Source organism: Beta vulgaris, chromosome 3 (assembly GCF_026745355.1).
Source record: "Beta vulgaris subsp. vulgaris cultivar EL10 chromosome 3, EL10.2, whole genome shotgun sequence".
Taxonomy (NCBI): Eukaryota; Viridiplantae; Streptophyta; class Magnoliopsida; order Caryophyllales; family Amaranthaceae; genus Beta; species Beta vulgaris.
In genome coordinates, this window is record NC_079204.1 from 40,548,415 (window position 1) to 40,565,343 (window position 16,929).

Here is a 16,929-nt window from a genome sequence, read left to right on the forward strand (position 1 = left end):
TAGATCTCCTTCTTTCTCTCTCCTTTGTCTTTGTTTTTTTTTGGTTAGATCTGTAATTTCTGTCTATAATTTACTCGATCACATCTTCTTTTTTTTTTTTGAATTTGCTCACATAGAAGATGAAGATGGAGAAGATAAAGATCATGGTGAATTTTGTGAATTTTCCTGAAATGGAAGATGGTGGTGGCAGGGTTGTTGTAGTGGTGGTGTTGGCAAGGTGGTGGCGACTGGCGATGGTAGGGTGGTGATGGTGGATCCTAGGTGTTGATATAATGTATTTGTTGTATTATTAGTTAGTCTAAATGTCTAATCATATGCCTCTTTCCATCTAATTGTACCCTAAGAAAAATTACCTCAGAGTCCGCAACTTAGTTGCAAATATTATGAAACGAAAAAAGTATTATTTTGTAATCTCTTTTAGATTATAATTAAGTTGTATGATTATTTCATGAAGTAGAGTGAACTTTCTAACATTAAATTTAGTTGACTTAGCTCAATCAACTTGGTTTATCAATCATAGTTCATACTAAGTCTCACTATATTTAAATTAGACTTGCAAGATTATAAGTGCATTTATACATTAATAAATTTATTACCTAATTAATATGCAAAATAAGAGGATTTGGGTATAGTTATGTTTGAAATTTCTGATTTTTGGGTGGTCATGAATAGTGAAATTGACATATTATTTATACTACCTTCGTTCCTTTTTAATAGTTACACTTACACTTTCCACACATACCGATGAATTACTTTGAGACTTTATATCTCCAATTTTGTATTTATAAAAAATGTAAAAAGTCAATATCTAAAAGTACATATCGAAATGAATCAAACAAAACCTACATGACTATATTTTCTCTTAGCCATTCTTATCAATCTCAAAGTAAATCATTGTTTTGCAATCAATCCGTCTATCTAATTTTGTATACTTTTGGTTAAATTTCCTTCTACATTAAGCTTGTTTTGTTGCAACAAAGCTCCTAATACTTGATAACACTATTGCCACTCCTTGATACTGTATTCCATTATCGAGTTTCACATGGGGTTTTTGTACACCCTTTTCATACCACGCCTTGATATTTCTCATTTTGTTTCGCAATCCCGTTTCCGTCCAACATAAGTTGGATCCATAATAGCTGAATTACAAGCCAACCTGCACTCTCTGCTGAACACTCATGTCAATATTCGGTCGACTCCTTACTCACCAGCTCCAAATAATATGTACCTCATAATCATACATTGAAAACACACATGAACACCACAGCTTCAGATGCAAAGGCAGCTACCACAAAATTGTAACCTTACTATTCTTGAAGGGCCCACAAAGGCTCAACTACAGCCACACCATTAGAACACAACCTGAAACACAGAATGAGCCATGGGAAGACCTCCATAACGTGCTTTAGCGTCTTCTCTTTCCAAACGATAATATGAATACATGCATAAGAACCTTCTCATCAAGGATACAACATATCAACTACACCATCATTACACCACCTGATATGTGGAATAAGCCATGTGATGACCTCCACGACGTGCTTCGTTGCCTTTTCTTTGCAAATAATAATGGAAAAGCATCCATAAAAATCCTCCAAACTCCACCGTGGTACAACATATCAATAGATCCATGTCTCTGCAGACTGCCCATTTTAATAGCTTGGACAGTTCTGTATGCAAAACTTACGAAAACAACATATCTCACCTCAAAATATGAAAATAATGATTCCATTCATCTTCAGCACGTTAATATATGTGGCAATATCGCCTCCTTTGGTCATTATTGACTTCATATAAGAATTTAGACTTTCTACACTTATCACGCGTTCTCTTCACCTGACCTTATCAGCATTGAACTTCTTAGACCTGATTTAAACATGATAGATCATGACCAGCTCTAATTAAACCTAATTAGCCCTATAACATATTTGCACCCTTACTTATCTTGTGGGACTATACTCCAGGTTGTCTCACAAGTTTTGCTGAGTAAGGCTGAGCTTGTCTAGACACGCAATATTCATACTTAGCTTGTCGGTGAGATGCATCAAGACAGCTTATAAGAAGCTAGTGGGACCTCAACAACCCCTAGCTTGGACATACAGCGTTCGGAATCCAAGTAGGCTTTCAAAACGAGAAGAAACTACATAAAAGTGGGATCTGCCTGGTTCTTTGGGTCTCAACTGTGGTATAACTATAACATCACAAAACACATGCTCATCTCCTAGGTGAGTGTGTGTATGTGTTAAGAGTGCTAAATGTACCCAAGCTATTACCCTATTACTACTTGGTTACAACTCTCTTGTCCAGGAAAGACACTTCCACATCTGCATTTGGTGCAAATGAAAACAATTTGTTGCAGCTAATTTCTGTGCTCTGATATATAATATGAGGAGCAGGAACGAGACTCCATGCAGTAATTTGGTTATTAGTTGTGATAAACTTGCACCAAATACTACCATAACTAATAAGGCTAAAGTAGCTAATATTCTTATGAAGAAAAAGTAGTGCTGTTGGCTTTATCAGTTATAGTGATGTTTTTGTATAGTTTTGTTCAGGTTTATACCCAATGAGAGTTTGCTCCTCGAGAGTTAGATGGTCCTTTTTAGAAGATTTGTCCTACTCTCTTCAAATAAATATACATTTACTAACCGAAGAAAACCCTCATAACGATCATATGCACATCGAAGCATCTAAATTCTAAAGTATAATTTCTCACCAATTATCTTACATTTCAACCCAAATTCAATAAAACCGATAAAAACTCAAAAATCCCAAACTTCCTACACTCATCTTACAGAAACCTTTTCAAATTTCATCTTACTCGATCATGTATCGTGTTCAACCCTCAATCAGATGACCTTCTATGAGGCTCATATCCCAAGAACACTAAGGTTCACATCAGTTTCTATATTATGCGCTTTCCTCAAACTTTTAACTAAGAAACAACAACAACAAAAGTTCTCGTACTCTTCAAATTCAGCCACGTTAAGCTTAAAACCAATCAATTTGCAGCTAGTATATAGTTCAACCAAAGCATCAACAACAATTAATCAATTCACAACTACTATATACTTCAACCACAGCATCAATAAGAAAATCACTTTCCATCAATTCACAACTACTATATACTAGAGTACAACCAAAACATCAATAAGAACCATGAATTTCAGCCAATTATAAATCAATTTACAACTACTATATATTTCATCTAAAGCATCAATAAGAACGATGAATTAGGCCAAATATGAATCAATTCACAACTACTATACACTTCAACCAAAGCATCAATAAGAATGATGCATTTAGGCCAATTATGGATCAATTAACAAGTATATACTTCAACCAAGCATCGATAAGAACAATGAATTTCGGCGAATTACGAATCAATTGACAACTACTATATACTTCATACGACAACCATATGTTCATAAAAAGAAAAAATAATACTTCTATGTACAATATATACATCCAAATGAATGTACCAGTGAATTTTCAGCAGACAGATGCGATTCTCAAAGGAACTTTTTCTCTCTCCTCTGCAACAAATCGAACAACCTTTTTGAAGGCGAAATGCAAGCAGTTGGAGAAAACAATCCAACACACAACTTCATAGACGAAATCGAAAGCTGGATCATCGGGATACGAAGAAGATGAATAATCGTTCCAATTGAATCCTCCACCACCACCGAAACCGTCGGAGTTCCAACCTCTTCCGCCGCCAAATCCGCCGAAAAAACCGCCGTCATCGCCGCCGAAGATTCCAGCATCGCCTTCGCCGTCAGATGGAGGAGATCGACGGCGAGTGATACGGCGTCGTTTGAGGAGAGTACGGCGCGCGGAGGTTCGGGAAGAAGAGCGAGATCTGACGGGAGGAGGTGCGACGGCGTCGATTGGAAAGATAACGGAGAAGATTTGGAGAGAGTCGGGGGTGGTGAGGAGGTGAGAAAGAGAGAGAGGATCCGCCATTGTTGATGAAAGTGAGACCTCCATTGGAGAGAGGACAGAGGAGAGAGAAAATAGAGTTGAATTGGAGGTGGTGTTGAGGAAGATTTGGAGAGGAAGTACGTTGTTTTGTTGGTGGTTTATATGATGAAACGACGGCGTTTGATGGTTGCGTGTTTTGTGAATGACGCGAAGTTTGACACGTCTTTTGGTTTTGCTCAATCGGGAAGGAAAAGATCTTGAAGGTGTTGCGGAGTTGGGGTTAAATTTGAGGTCAGAGTTGACATAAGTTGAATTTACAGGTGGCAAAGACGAACTCCTATCACAATTCGATTCGAATTAGGTTGGATTTTTGGACTTATATTTCCTCCATCAGCGGTAAAACTCTAGAGATAGAATTTGTGTAATCTTTAACTCTTTAGTGGGTGTTTGGTTCATATTATGGTATGAATTTGGAATCAGGAATGAAACCAAGGTGGTATGGGTTTAGAACTTGATACTTAATACCTTGTGTTTGGTTTCAGTCAGGAATGAAAAATCTTCTTTTATTTGATACTTAAAGGTAAGGTATGAGCCATACCCACCTCCCCATGAGTTTCTAAAACCCATACCTTATGGGGTTGAGGTATGGGTTTAAAATTTAGAAATAAATTAAACAAACACTAGGTATGAGTTTTGTTCATTCCAAACCCATACCTCATACCTAAAACTAGTGAACCAAACACCCCTTATTTCAATTTATGTTTTTTTTTTTTACAGCAAAAACAAACACCATTTCATTACTCATCAAACTTATCAGCAAGTACATAACGAGTCACCTCAGTAGGTGCTTCCTCCAACCAGACATGTAAGCCATTGTAAGCCTGACTCAACTTAGCTAGACCATGAGCCACACAATTACCTATCCTTTTAACATGCGAAAAAACTAGTTTGCTACATTGGTGTTCAAAACGAAGAATATCACGAATAATAATCCCAAAAGGTGCTGCATCAAAACGGCGATCTTGCAAGCTCCGAAACACTCGTATATTATCAACTTCAAGGACTAAATTCGTAAAGCCAGCCTCCAATGCAACTTGAACTCCTTGTCTTGCACTCAGCGCTTCCGCCACAGCTACATCATTGGACCCAACCACCTTGTTACACATAGCCACCACGACATTGCCTTCGAAGTCTCTCACAACGCCACCCAATCCTATCTGAGAGTCCTCAAACATAGCAGCATCCGTATTGATTTTATAAACTCCCTCCATCGGAGCTGCCTATCCTTGAGGGGGGTCGTTTGATTGCCCGTGGGTCACACACTCATCTGCGCTTTCCACTAACTCCATGGCTCCCTTCACAGCCCTTTCTACCATTTCCTTCTCGTCCCTCTTCTGCCCTTCGAAAACCCACATATTCTTACTTAACTAAATCTGCCAACACAACATCCAAAATAAGCTCCACCACTCATCCTCCTTATTTCCTCCAACCCATTCTCGGAATTTTCCCCCACGAGCCCTCGTCACATCCAAACGAAGAGGTGACTGATACCATACTCTTTTGCTAACCTCACAATGCAACAACAAATGCTCAAGAGTTTCATCTTCTTCACCACATCTAGGACACACTTGGTCTATGTGCATACCTCTTTGAGCGAGGTTTACCCGGACCGGCACGCCATTATGAAGGACTCTCCACCCAAACATTTTCGCTTTGGGTTGAATTTTTGCAACCCACAACCACTTCCATACTTGTCTACCATCATGAGAGGACGACGTAGGATGATTTTTACCCTCATCCATCAGCTCCATAAAGTACGCGCTCTTCACCGAAAAGACCCCACTTTGTGTGTGTTTCCACATCCATGTATCATCCATATCATGTATAGGAAGAGGTAGTTTTTGTATCGCTTGAATTTCCCACGGCTGGAATACTTGAGTTAGAATGTCCCTGTTCCATCTACCTTCTTGTATAAGTTCACTCACATAAACCAACTCATTATCCCTACCTTCCTTGTCACGGTTTGGAATTTTAGAATCTTCAAAACTGGGCAGCCACGGGTCTCTCGCTCCAAATACAAGTACTTTGACCATTACCAATCACTCGGTACACACCTTTCAATACTACCTCTTTTGCAGATGGGATAGATTTCCACGTAAAGCTTGCATTTGGGTTAGGGCTAGCTTCAAAAAAATTTGAGTTGGGGAAGTATTTACCTTTTAGAACTTTTGCCATGAGAGAATCCGGCATAGTGAGCACACGCCACGCTTGTTTAGCAAGAAGAGCCCTATTAAAAACATCAAAGTTCCGAATACCTAAGCCCCCTTCTTTTTTAGGTAAAAACATTTTCTCCCAAGCCACCCACGCCATCTTTTTATCATCCTTCTGTTGACCCCAAAAAAAGCTCCTACACATTCTTTCCATTCCATCCAAAATACTCTTCGGTAGCCGAAAACATTGCATTGCATATGTGGGAATTGCCTGTGCAACAACTTTAATTAGAATCTCCCTGCCAGCTTATGATAAGCATTGTCCCTTCCATCCTTTTAGCTTCTTCCAGACCCGATCCTGAATAACCTGGAAAATTCTCTTCTTTGAGCTCCCAATGTAAGTTGGAAGGCCCAAATACTTATCATGCCCCTCAACTGCCTTAAAAGTCAACTTCATCTGAAGCATATTAATCTTTTCTGGCTCTAAATTTCGGCTATAAGACATTTCCGATTTTTCCATGTTCAGTTTCTGCCCGGACGCAGCTTCATAGGTAGTAAGGACATCAATCACATTATCCACTTCTGCTTCAGTGGCTCTTATGAATAATAAGCTATCATCTGCAAAAAACAAATGAGAAATAGGATTTACCCTTCTTCCAATTTTGACTCCATGAATAAGATTTCTCCTCTCAGCATCCCTAAGAAGTGTAGATAACCCTTCCGCACACAAGACGAATAGGAACGGAGAAAGCGGATCACCCTGTCTGAGACCTCTAGAAGGTTTAAAGGTCCTAGACGGTTGTCCGTTAAGCAACACCGAAAAGGACGCGGTAGACATGCATTTTAATACTAGCTTCACATAGCTTTCCGGGAAACCCAACTTTTCCATCATTTTTTCTACAAACCTCCATTCAACCCGATCATAGGCCTTGCTCATATCCAGTTTCAAGCCTAGGTAACCCTTCATTCCCGTCTTTTTCTTTCGCAGATAATGAAAACATTCATAAGCCACCAGCACATTATCTGTAATTAGACGCCCTGGTACAAAACCACTCTGACTTTCATGAATCACTTCAGGCAACACTTTTTTCATTCTATTGGCAAGAACTTTTGAGACTAATTTATACATTACATTGCACAGACTTATGGGCCGGAAATCAACAGGGGACTCACAATGTTTCTTTTTGGGTATAAGGACAATATGAGTCTGATTTACCGCACTTATATCCTCCACATTATTAAGAAAACTCATGATTTTATCAATTACATCCTCCCCGATAACACTCCAGAAAGATTGATAAAATAAAGCATTCATACCGTCGGGTCCAGGTGCCTTGTTAGGGTGCATTTGAGAAAGCGCAAACGTCACTTCTTCTCGGCGAAAGGGGGCTGCTAACATTGCAGCCATAACGGCACTTATCTTTGTCTCCACCAGGTTTAAAACAGGCTCCATATCTACACCACCATTTGACGTGAACAAGTCTTCGAAATAAGACGCAAAACACTCGACCATTTCATCCTCATAATCAAACCAAGTGCCCGATAAATCCTTGACTCGCTGCACTCTATTACGGGTTTCTCGTTGATTTGCCTTTTGATTGAAAAAGGCCGTATTTTTATCTCCATGAGCCAACCAATCTTGGCGACTTCGTTGCTGCCAATAAACCTCCTCTCTTTTCTCTAACTCTTCCATTCTCGCGTCTATAGTTCGCATACTCTCAACCACCTCCATGGTTGGGGCTAGCTCCATCAGATCCTTCATCTGTTGTTGGCATTTTCGTATTTCTTTTGCAGTATTTCCAAAAGTTTTCCTACTCCAAAGGGTCAGTTTACTAGTTGTGCACTGAAGATTTACCTCCGCATCCTCACCTTTGAACCACGCATGTTTCACCACGTCTTCACTTTCATTTTCTCTAAGCCACATCGCCTCAAAACGGAACCTTTTGTGCCTTTGAGTTCGAGCACCCTGCTGCTGCCCCCCCTAACACACATTAGGATCGGCACTTGGTCAAATTTTCTCTTCACTAGATGCGACACATACGACCCCTGGAATTTTGTTTTCCAAGCTGCATTGGCCAGAAAGCGATCTAGACGTTCCTGGATGTTCGCTTCACCATCTCTATTATTGGACCAAGTAAACTCATAGCCCACAAACCCCATATCATCAAAATTGCAGACTTCTAGCTCTCTTCGAAAAATATCGGCTTCATGATTCTTGAATTCATCCCCTCCCTTTTTTTCGTTAGCCAACAACATCATATTAAAGTCACCACCACATAGCCATGGTAGTGGGTTGGCGCGAGCTAGAACCTCCATTAACGCACCCGTTTTCACCTTGTTCTCATCCTCCGGAAAACCATAAATACCTGTGAATCTCCACTCCGAACCATCTGCATCAGTTACGAGAGCATCAATATGATTTTGGGACCAAGACGTGGCTTGAATATCGACCTCCATTCTCCAAAAAAGCACCAGACCTCCTCTTCTTTTCCTCCCTTCTCCCTCACAATCAACCACTATCATCCTCTCAATTTTCAGTTGTTTTAAAACATATTCCATCTCTCGTTTTTTTAACTTTATTTTAGATAAGAACACCAGCTGGGGATTTTCAGAGGAAAGTAATCTCCTCAACGCGTTAACTGCAGCGGGGCTCCCCATCCCTCTACAGTTCCAGGATAATATGTGCTTCATTGACCCCCAAGGGCCCATGTTGTGGGGCTCGCCACTTTCTCATCAGCGTTACCGTTTCCATCCACCATAGCATTCACACTGTCTACACCAACCTTTTTAAACACACGCATTTCCTCCATCTCCATATCATCAAGACCCATCTCATTAATCTCTCTGTCATTACGTTTTGTACCTACAACAAACACACCTTCCAGCTTTTTCCCACTCCCTCGCCCATCTTTGCGTCTCCACCCCTTCTTATATTTCGGCTGAGACTTCCCTTCTTCAGCACTATCCCCGGTATCATGTTGGACTCCTTTCTCTATCATTAGTTCACGGTCCACCATCGCCTGATTCTCCTGTGTTTCACCAGTGTCCCCTATCCGCCACACTTCATTTGTCTGCTCTTTCATTTTTTCCAAACGATATTCCTCCTGGGTTTCAATTTGTTTTACACCCAAATCACATTTATTTAGTCTCGTTACTACCGCATTAACTTTCTCCTGTGTTTGTTTCATTGTATCAAATTTAGGCTTTGTAATAAATAAAGCTTTTGCACACGCATCATGTCCATCAACTCCCCCTACTTGGTTTCGGGTTTCCCCTACCTTCCATGTTGAGGCCTTAAGCCACCCTCCAAACTTTATTTCTTGATTATGCTCCTCCTCCTCGTCATCACAATCCTTTGACCCATGACCCACCTTCCCACATATGAAGCAAAATAACGGGGGTCTCTCATATTTGACATCAAAATCTTCCTCCACCCCACTCTTCATCTTGACTCTAACCCTTGAGACCAAGGGCTTTCGAACATCATGCAAGACCCGCAGCCTAACAGATTTGTCTATCCCCATAGCCCCCGATTGGTCCAGCTTGATAAAAGTCCCAATTTTATCTCCTATTGCTTTCATATTCAAGCTATTTACTCTCCCTTTGAAGGGAAGGTTGTACACCCTAGCCTAAATTGGAAATTCAAATAACGGAATGTCCGAGAGTTTACAGTTTCCTATGATATCATTCATTAGGATTATATGTCTGTCAAAATGCCATGGTTGTCCTTCAATAACTCTTTGTTTGTCACGCCTATGGTGAAATTGAAAAAGAAAAAGATTATTACCCGTACTCCTTATATCCACGTCATGTTTTGGTTGCCATACATTCTTCATGGTAGATATGAAAGCGTTCTGGTTGATATATCGGTTTGTCCATATTCGCCCTACCATACCCAACTCCACCCTAGCATTCTCCTCATCCGAATCCTCCTCTACCCATTCAATTGGTTGTCCACCATCACTGGTTTCTCCATGTGGCTGACCTTCCAAGTTTTCTTCGTTACGATTATTTTTTTCCGTCCCACCTTTGTCTTTCTCCAAACTTTGGTTTCGCTGAACCAGAAACCTTGATTTCATAACTTGTTGATTAGCAGCGTCCTTACCGTTAAATTCTGTGTCCCTGATTACGAAAAGGAAAGAGAAACTAGCCTCGAGAAATCTCGAGAAAACAACACTCCGATGAAACCCTAGAAGAAACTCTAGCACACCCTCCTAAGAAAACCCTAGAGGGAACTCTATTTCAATTTATGTTATTAGCCTTCCAAAGTAAGATAATTTTGATTTAAAGCAAAAAGATAAGATTTTCTTCAAAATAAGATAATCTTTATTTGAAGAAAAAATTTCAAAAAAGATAATAAAGTAATTGTGGTCTAAACTGCTCATCTAATTTCTACTTTGCCGCCAAACTTCACGTTTGCATATTGGAAATTTCATGTGAAAATAAAAAAAGATAATTTTTAATTAAGGGAAAAAATGACTACCGCCCTAGTGACGCTTATTTGCCGCCATAGTTTGCAATCACAAAGCTCCTTCCCTACCAATCTACTGTATCACAATTCAAATTCTTTCAAAAAATTCCTCATCAGAAGACTAATAACTATATTAAGGAGATTGATTGTATATTACAAGTGATATATATCCATATATACATTGGAGCAATGTAAGTTCAATGGAACTCTATTTATATTAATTTGTATTTAATTATATTTTTGCTTGTAAATGGTTGTGTCAATGCTAATTATGGTGTGGATGTAAATTTCTTGTTCTTATGTAATCAACGGGAAGGTAACTTGCATGTGAGTTTCTTTTCCCCTTTTTTAATATAGAGGTTGGGGTTGTGTTGACTGTACAGTAGAAAATGCTAGATTCTGACTAAGCATAAATTTGATCACCTCTTTGAATCTGCTACTTCTAATGCCATCATCGAGGAGACAACTCAGAGATGTCGCCTTCTCCTTGAGTGATATTACTTCCATATAGAAGTGCTCCTTGAACTCTGTTTATATTAATTTTGTATTTAATTATATTGGAGTTTGTTTAGTTAGTTCTAGTATACTTCAGAGCATTTGTTGATAATACAATCTGAACATACTTGACGTTTGTATATAATTTAACAATATACTTGGTGTTGATAATACAATATGACATTATAGTATGTTTATATAAGTTACTTTAATTAGTTCTGGTAGAGTTTGTTTGGACACTTCTAGTAGAGTTTGTTCAGTTATTATCACTAAAAAATATTTATATATTTATATATCTATCAATATTATTGTTATTGATAATTCAAATCATCCTTGTGATTCATGTGTCATAGTTCTAATGGAAGGCTCGTCGGCAAACAATGAATTAAATGCTCATATAAATGTGTCGGAAAATTGGATCCCTCATATTGGGATGGAATTTGATCCGATGGGAGATGCTTGGATTTTTTGGTTAAATTATTGAGGAAAGATTGGTTTTAATGTTCGTAAGTATTGGGTAAACAAGAGTAAGAACGATGGACTTGTGACATCTAGAAGATTTTTATGTGCAAAAGAGGGTTACCGGTGTCCTGACAAGCGGGATAACTTGACAAAAAATCCTAGTTGATCCGATGGACGATGCTTGGATTTTTTGGTTAAATTATTGAGGAAAGATAGGTTTTAATGGTCGTAAGCATTGGGCAAACAAGAGTAAGAACGATGGACTTGTGACATCTAGAAGATTTTTATGTGCAAAAGAGGGTTACCGGTGTCCTGACAAGCCGGATAACTTGACAAAAAATCCTAGAGCAGTAAGAAGAACAGGTTGTAAGGTTCGTCTTGGTATCTCTTTAGATAATGCCGTTGGAAAATATCGAGTTCATGATTTTGTATCCGAACATAATCATGTACTCCATTCGCAAGAAACTAGTCACTTACTGTCGTCACAAAGAAAAATAACTGAAGTACAAGCCATTGAACTTTAACTTGCTGATGATTTTGGTATTCAGCCTAGAGCAGCACATGAGTTCATTGGTGCGCATGTGGGTGGAACATCCAATCTTGGCTACACCCGTCGAGATCACAAAAATTATCTAAGGAGTAAACGCCAATGAGATATGATGTATCGGGAAGCTGGAAGTTTGTTAAGTTACTTTCACTTGCAAACAATGGAGACACCTTCTTTCCAATATCCAGTTCAGTTGGATTGCGAAGAAAAAATAACAAACATATTTTGGGCAGATGCAAAAATGATCATTGACTATACTTCATTTGGAGACGTAGTTGTCTTTGATACTACATTTGACACAAATAACGAAAATAGACCACTTGGTGTTTTTGTCGGTTTCAACCATTTCAGGGAGATAATTGTTTTTGGAGTTGCTCTATTATATGATGAAACAATTGAATCTTTTAAATGGCTTTTTGAAACCTTTCTAGCAACCCAAGACAATAAGCATCCAAAGACTATATTGGCACCCAACATGCATTTAATGACTTGAAAATCAAAAAACTAAAAAACAGAAAATTACAATAATACCGAATGGACCGTTAGTAACCAAGACCTATATTGCAGTTTGCAGGTTGGTGGGAGTAATATGCATTAAATGCATGTTGGGCGCCAACAACAATTTGTCCCGCCATACCATGCTTTGTGGTGTCATCAACCAAATTATTACCCCCCATTTTCCCTCTTTTTTTTGCTAATAATGATGTGATAACTTCTCATTGGAAGTGTATGTTTGGTCCACATACACTGGCATCCCTTTTGGTAGTTGGTTATAAATGGTGGTAATGTGAATAAATTTGTATGTAAATTTGTGAAAAAAAACATTGTTCATTTCCATGATAATGCTAATTTATTCTAAAGTGTTTATTTTTCTTCTTGAATTTTCATTCCCATCCAATACCACCTTGCTAGGTGGTAATGAAAATTAGAGGTGAGATTGCTTCCCCATAAAGAAAAAACACAAACTTAGAAATCAAAATTACCTTCTCATAAAAATTTTATTAGTAATTAATTAAATTAGTAATTTTAAAAGTATAATTATCATTTTTAATAATTAAGTTATCTACATAATTAGCTTTTATTAATACATAGCATACGTAACTAGCGCTTTCATTAAATAATTACCACTACCTTATGCATACATAATTAACGATCTACTAATTAATTTATGAGACATACAATTAGCATTTTTAATATAATTTTAAGAACGAAATACATAAAATACATTTTGTGCTACATTGGTGCGACAATTACAAACTTAATTAAGAAAAAAGTACATAAAACTTAACTAAGAACGAAAAACATAATACTTAATTAAGAAAGAAATACATAAAATGCTCTTAATTAGCATTATGACCAAATTTCTGCCATATACTAACAACCAAATCACGTTTCAAGGAATGATGCACATGTTGATCTTCAATTGCATCTCTATTCGTCATGTACTGGTTGATATCTACGATCCGATTATGATAATATTCAAATTCGTCCCTTGCATGAACCTGGTATCCCGAAGAAAGAATGCCATATCTATAAGTCACGATCAACAACAACTTCAAGAACTAGAGTAGCAACACTAGCTCTTCCTTGATATTGTCCTTTCCATACCGTCGGATAATTTTTCCATTCCCAATGCATGCAATCTATGCTGTCGATCATGCCCGGAAATCCACGTTCTTCACCGAATCTGAGTAGTCTAGCCAAATCGTTTAGAGTAGGTCGTCTCAAGTACTCCGCAGCAAATTTCGTGATAACCCCCTTCGTGAATTTCATCAATGCTATTCGAGCTGTGCTTTCACTAATTCGCACATACTCGTCAAGCGAATCCGCCGTTACCCCGTACGCAAGCATTCGAATAGCCGATGTACACTTTTGTAGGGGCGATAAACCTAACTGACCCGTAGCATCTCTTTTTTAAGGGAACCATACATCACTTGCAACGACACTTTCCATAATCCGAAGAAATTAAAGACATGTCGCTGCATTCGAAATCTTCGTCGAAATAAACGAGCTGGATAGACTGTTTGATCAGCAAAGTAATCATTGAACAATCGTCTATGACCTTCCTCACTACCTCGATTAGGCCGTGAATGACCTTCTTCGTTATCATCAGTCACTTTTGCTCTTCTATTCCTTGGTGTTGGAGTTACATTTGATATAAGAGTTGGAGCAAGTGGTTGAACAATATTGGTCAAGAAATCATCTATTTCTTGATCAATTATTGCTCGAGATGATCTGATTTCATCAGAAATAGAGGAACTTGAACGGGAAAAGTTTAAGTTGAAGGAGTTTATTCTTGTGTTTAGGTTTGGTGTGAGAAAATGGTGAACAATATCGTGTTTGGGTTTGGTGTGAGAAAATAGTGAATAATATTATGTTTGGGTTTGATGTGAGAAAATGGTGAACAAGGATGCTTGAGTTATATAGCAGAAAATAATGTAAAGGGAAGTACAATAATGTAAAAAGCAGTACAATAACACATAAAAGCAGTACAATAATGTTAAAAGCAGAACAATAATGTAAAAAGCAGTACAATAATGTAAAAAGTAGAACAAATAAGGTTAAAAGCAGTACAATAATGTAAAAGATCATATAAAAAGTAAAATAATAGTGTTATCATCAGTATAATAATGTTGAAAGCAGAATAATTATGTAAAAAATAGTACAATCATGTAAAAAGTTGTATCATATGTCAATTCTTATAATAAGTAAAGCTTAAAATTTACACAAGTACATTTTTAAACTTTTTTTATTAAATGAACTTAAACATACAAATGTTAACTTTTACAGAAACTTCTACATAAACATAAACATAAACTAAAATTTAAACTAAAACATAAACTAAATTGGAATGTAAACATAAACTTAAACTTAAACATGAAATACACTTAAACCTAACTTAACTTTAACATAAACATAATCACTGAAAGATTGGATTATTCGTCAACCATGTTGTTAATGTCTCAATCACACGCTCCTCAAATGTTGTTCGATTTTCCTTTGCATACAATGCTTGTAGCAATTCCATGTTCTTATGATACTCTTGCACTTTCTGCATCCTGGTTTGCAACGCTATTTCTTGTTCCTTTGCAGCAACCTTCCTTGCTTGAACCTCCGACTTTCTGTCTTATCTTTTTGAACATCTACACTCTTACGCTCTGAATGGATCCGAAGCCTTTCATTAACTGTATCAGAACACTCAACTGTCTGACTAGACCCCCCTTTGAGCTTAGACTTCGCTTTCTTAACACCATAGGGACGTGGGTCCACTTCACCTCCTTCACCAGTGGTAGGTGTCTCGGGCATTGAGTCGCTTCTATCAACTCTTGTCCTCTTACCGCTACTTCCGCTTCTAGGTGAATCCACATTTTCTTGTGGATTTTTGGGGCGACCACGTGGAGTTTCCATTGATTTTATAACTATTGACCTCCATTTTCGAAACTTCCTCAACAAATTCCAAGCATGTTTGAGGATGAACCTACCATTTTTCCTATTATGCAATAAATGAGCTTCTCTCAGAACATCACTAGCCGTATAAGCACGCGATGCGTGCGTCGACAATATTATGTACGAATATGCATATATTTTTGTAATCTAAAATTATTTTGGTAGTGATTTAAATTATTGAGTTTTTTTGGTAGATGTTATTATATATCTTTTTGAACTAAGGGTGATCGATTTTTAGCTGTTAGAAAAATTTGGTCGAGATTTAATAATTCTTTGTCAGCAGCTTTAGTATAGTACATGTTAATAAACCATATTATTTAAACTTTGTAAAGAATAAGTATGATGTTGTCAGGATATATCACTAATTTTTCTAAATTGAAGGTTCTAATTAATTTCGTGGATTGATTGTATCATTCTAGTCAAGTTATTAATGGTGATTGCATATTCCATTTTGACTTATTCCATATGGCAAGTTGCATTGATTCTCCTTTTTAAATTTATTATAAGAAAAGTGATGTTTTAAGTTATTAGAGGGTATTCTAGTCATTTCAAATGAGGACACCACACCTCCTCCCTTGGCTTATATAATAGAGATTGTCGTTTTGACCACTCTTCTTTCTTGCAAGATCTTCATCATAAAATGCTGCCCACCTTAAAATCCGTGGAGCAAGTCTACTCCAATGACCTTTCACCATATCAGCATTTCTTGGAGCTATTTCTGTTGGGTTTGATATTCTTCCTGCCTCGAAAGCTTCCCAAACTCTTCCCCAGAAGGCATTTTTCTTTTGGCTCGTTCCACTCACCTTATCAAGAGAAGTGTTCATAAATGCGGAGATGAGGAGTTCATCTTCAACGTGATCCCAAACCCTCTTACCACAAGAACTTGTTGCTGGGATAAATAGGTTTTGTGATTGAGCGGGTTGTATTTGCGGTTGTTGCTGAGATTGATTAGCTGATAGTAATTGCGAAAATGATTGAGTTGGCTGAACAAAGTCATCAAAACCATCAGAATCATCATCTTCATGGTATTGACCAACACCATCACCATCACCATCATCACCTTCTTCGTATTCACCACCATCATCATCAACATCATTGTTTGGAGATGAATCTTCTTGGTATTGAGAAAATCCATAATTAGGATCAAGTTGACGATATGAAAGGTTGGCATTTTCAGATGGAGATTCATGGTAGAGGTTATCATATTGAGGAAAATAATTTTGAGAATTTTCTCCCCTTTGATTGGTATTTATCTGAGAGGGTTGACGATATTTTGATTGATTTTGAGAAGATTGGCGATAATTTGATTGATTTTGAGAGCTAATTAAGTGATTTTGTTGCCTAAACATTTGATTTTTTGAACGATTTTGGGA

The 16,929-nt window shown here is 37.7% G+C and overlaps 3 protein-coding genes across 3 annotated transcripts; all 3 read right to left on the reverse strand.

Moving 5' to 3' along the window:
- Positions 1-3,174: 3,174 nt before the first annotated feature.
- Positions 3,175-4,213, reverse strand: LOC104906517 (hypothetical protein). Its single transcript, XM_010695282.4, has one exon. It carries the CDS (start codon positions 3,988-3,990, stop codon positions 3,493-3,495), a length of 498 nt encoding a protein of 165 aa, XP_010693584.1. The 5' UTR covers positions 3,991-4,213; the 3' UTR covers positions 3,175-3,492.
- A 508-nt stretch (positions 4,214-4,721) lies between these two features.
- Positions 4,722-5,195, reverse strand: LOC125495665 (uncharacterized). The gene has a single exon (XM_048640448.1). The coding sequence runs from the start codon at positions 5,193-5,195 to the stop codon at positions 4,722-4,724; it is 474 nt and encodes a 157-aa protein (XP_048496405.1).
- Positions 5,196-15,181: 9,986 nt separating this feature from the next.
- LOC104906516 (uncharacterized) lies at positions 15,182-16,905 on the reverse strand. Its single transcript, XM_048640769.1, has 2 exons — positions 16,124-16,905; positions 15,182-15,635 (listed from the first exon to the last, which is right to left on the reverse strand). Exons 1-2 carry the CDS (start codon positions 16,903-16,905, stop codon positions 15,182-15,184), a joined length of 1,236 nt encoding a protein of 411 aa, XP_048496726.1.
- Positions 16,906-16,929: the final 24 nt, after the last annotated feature.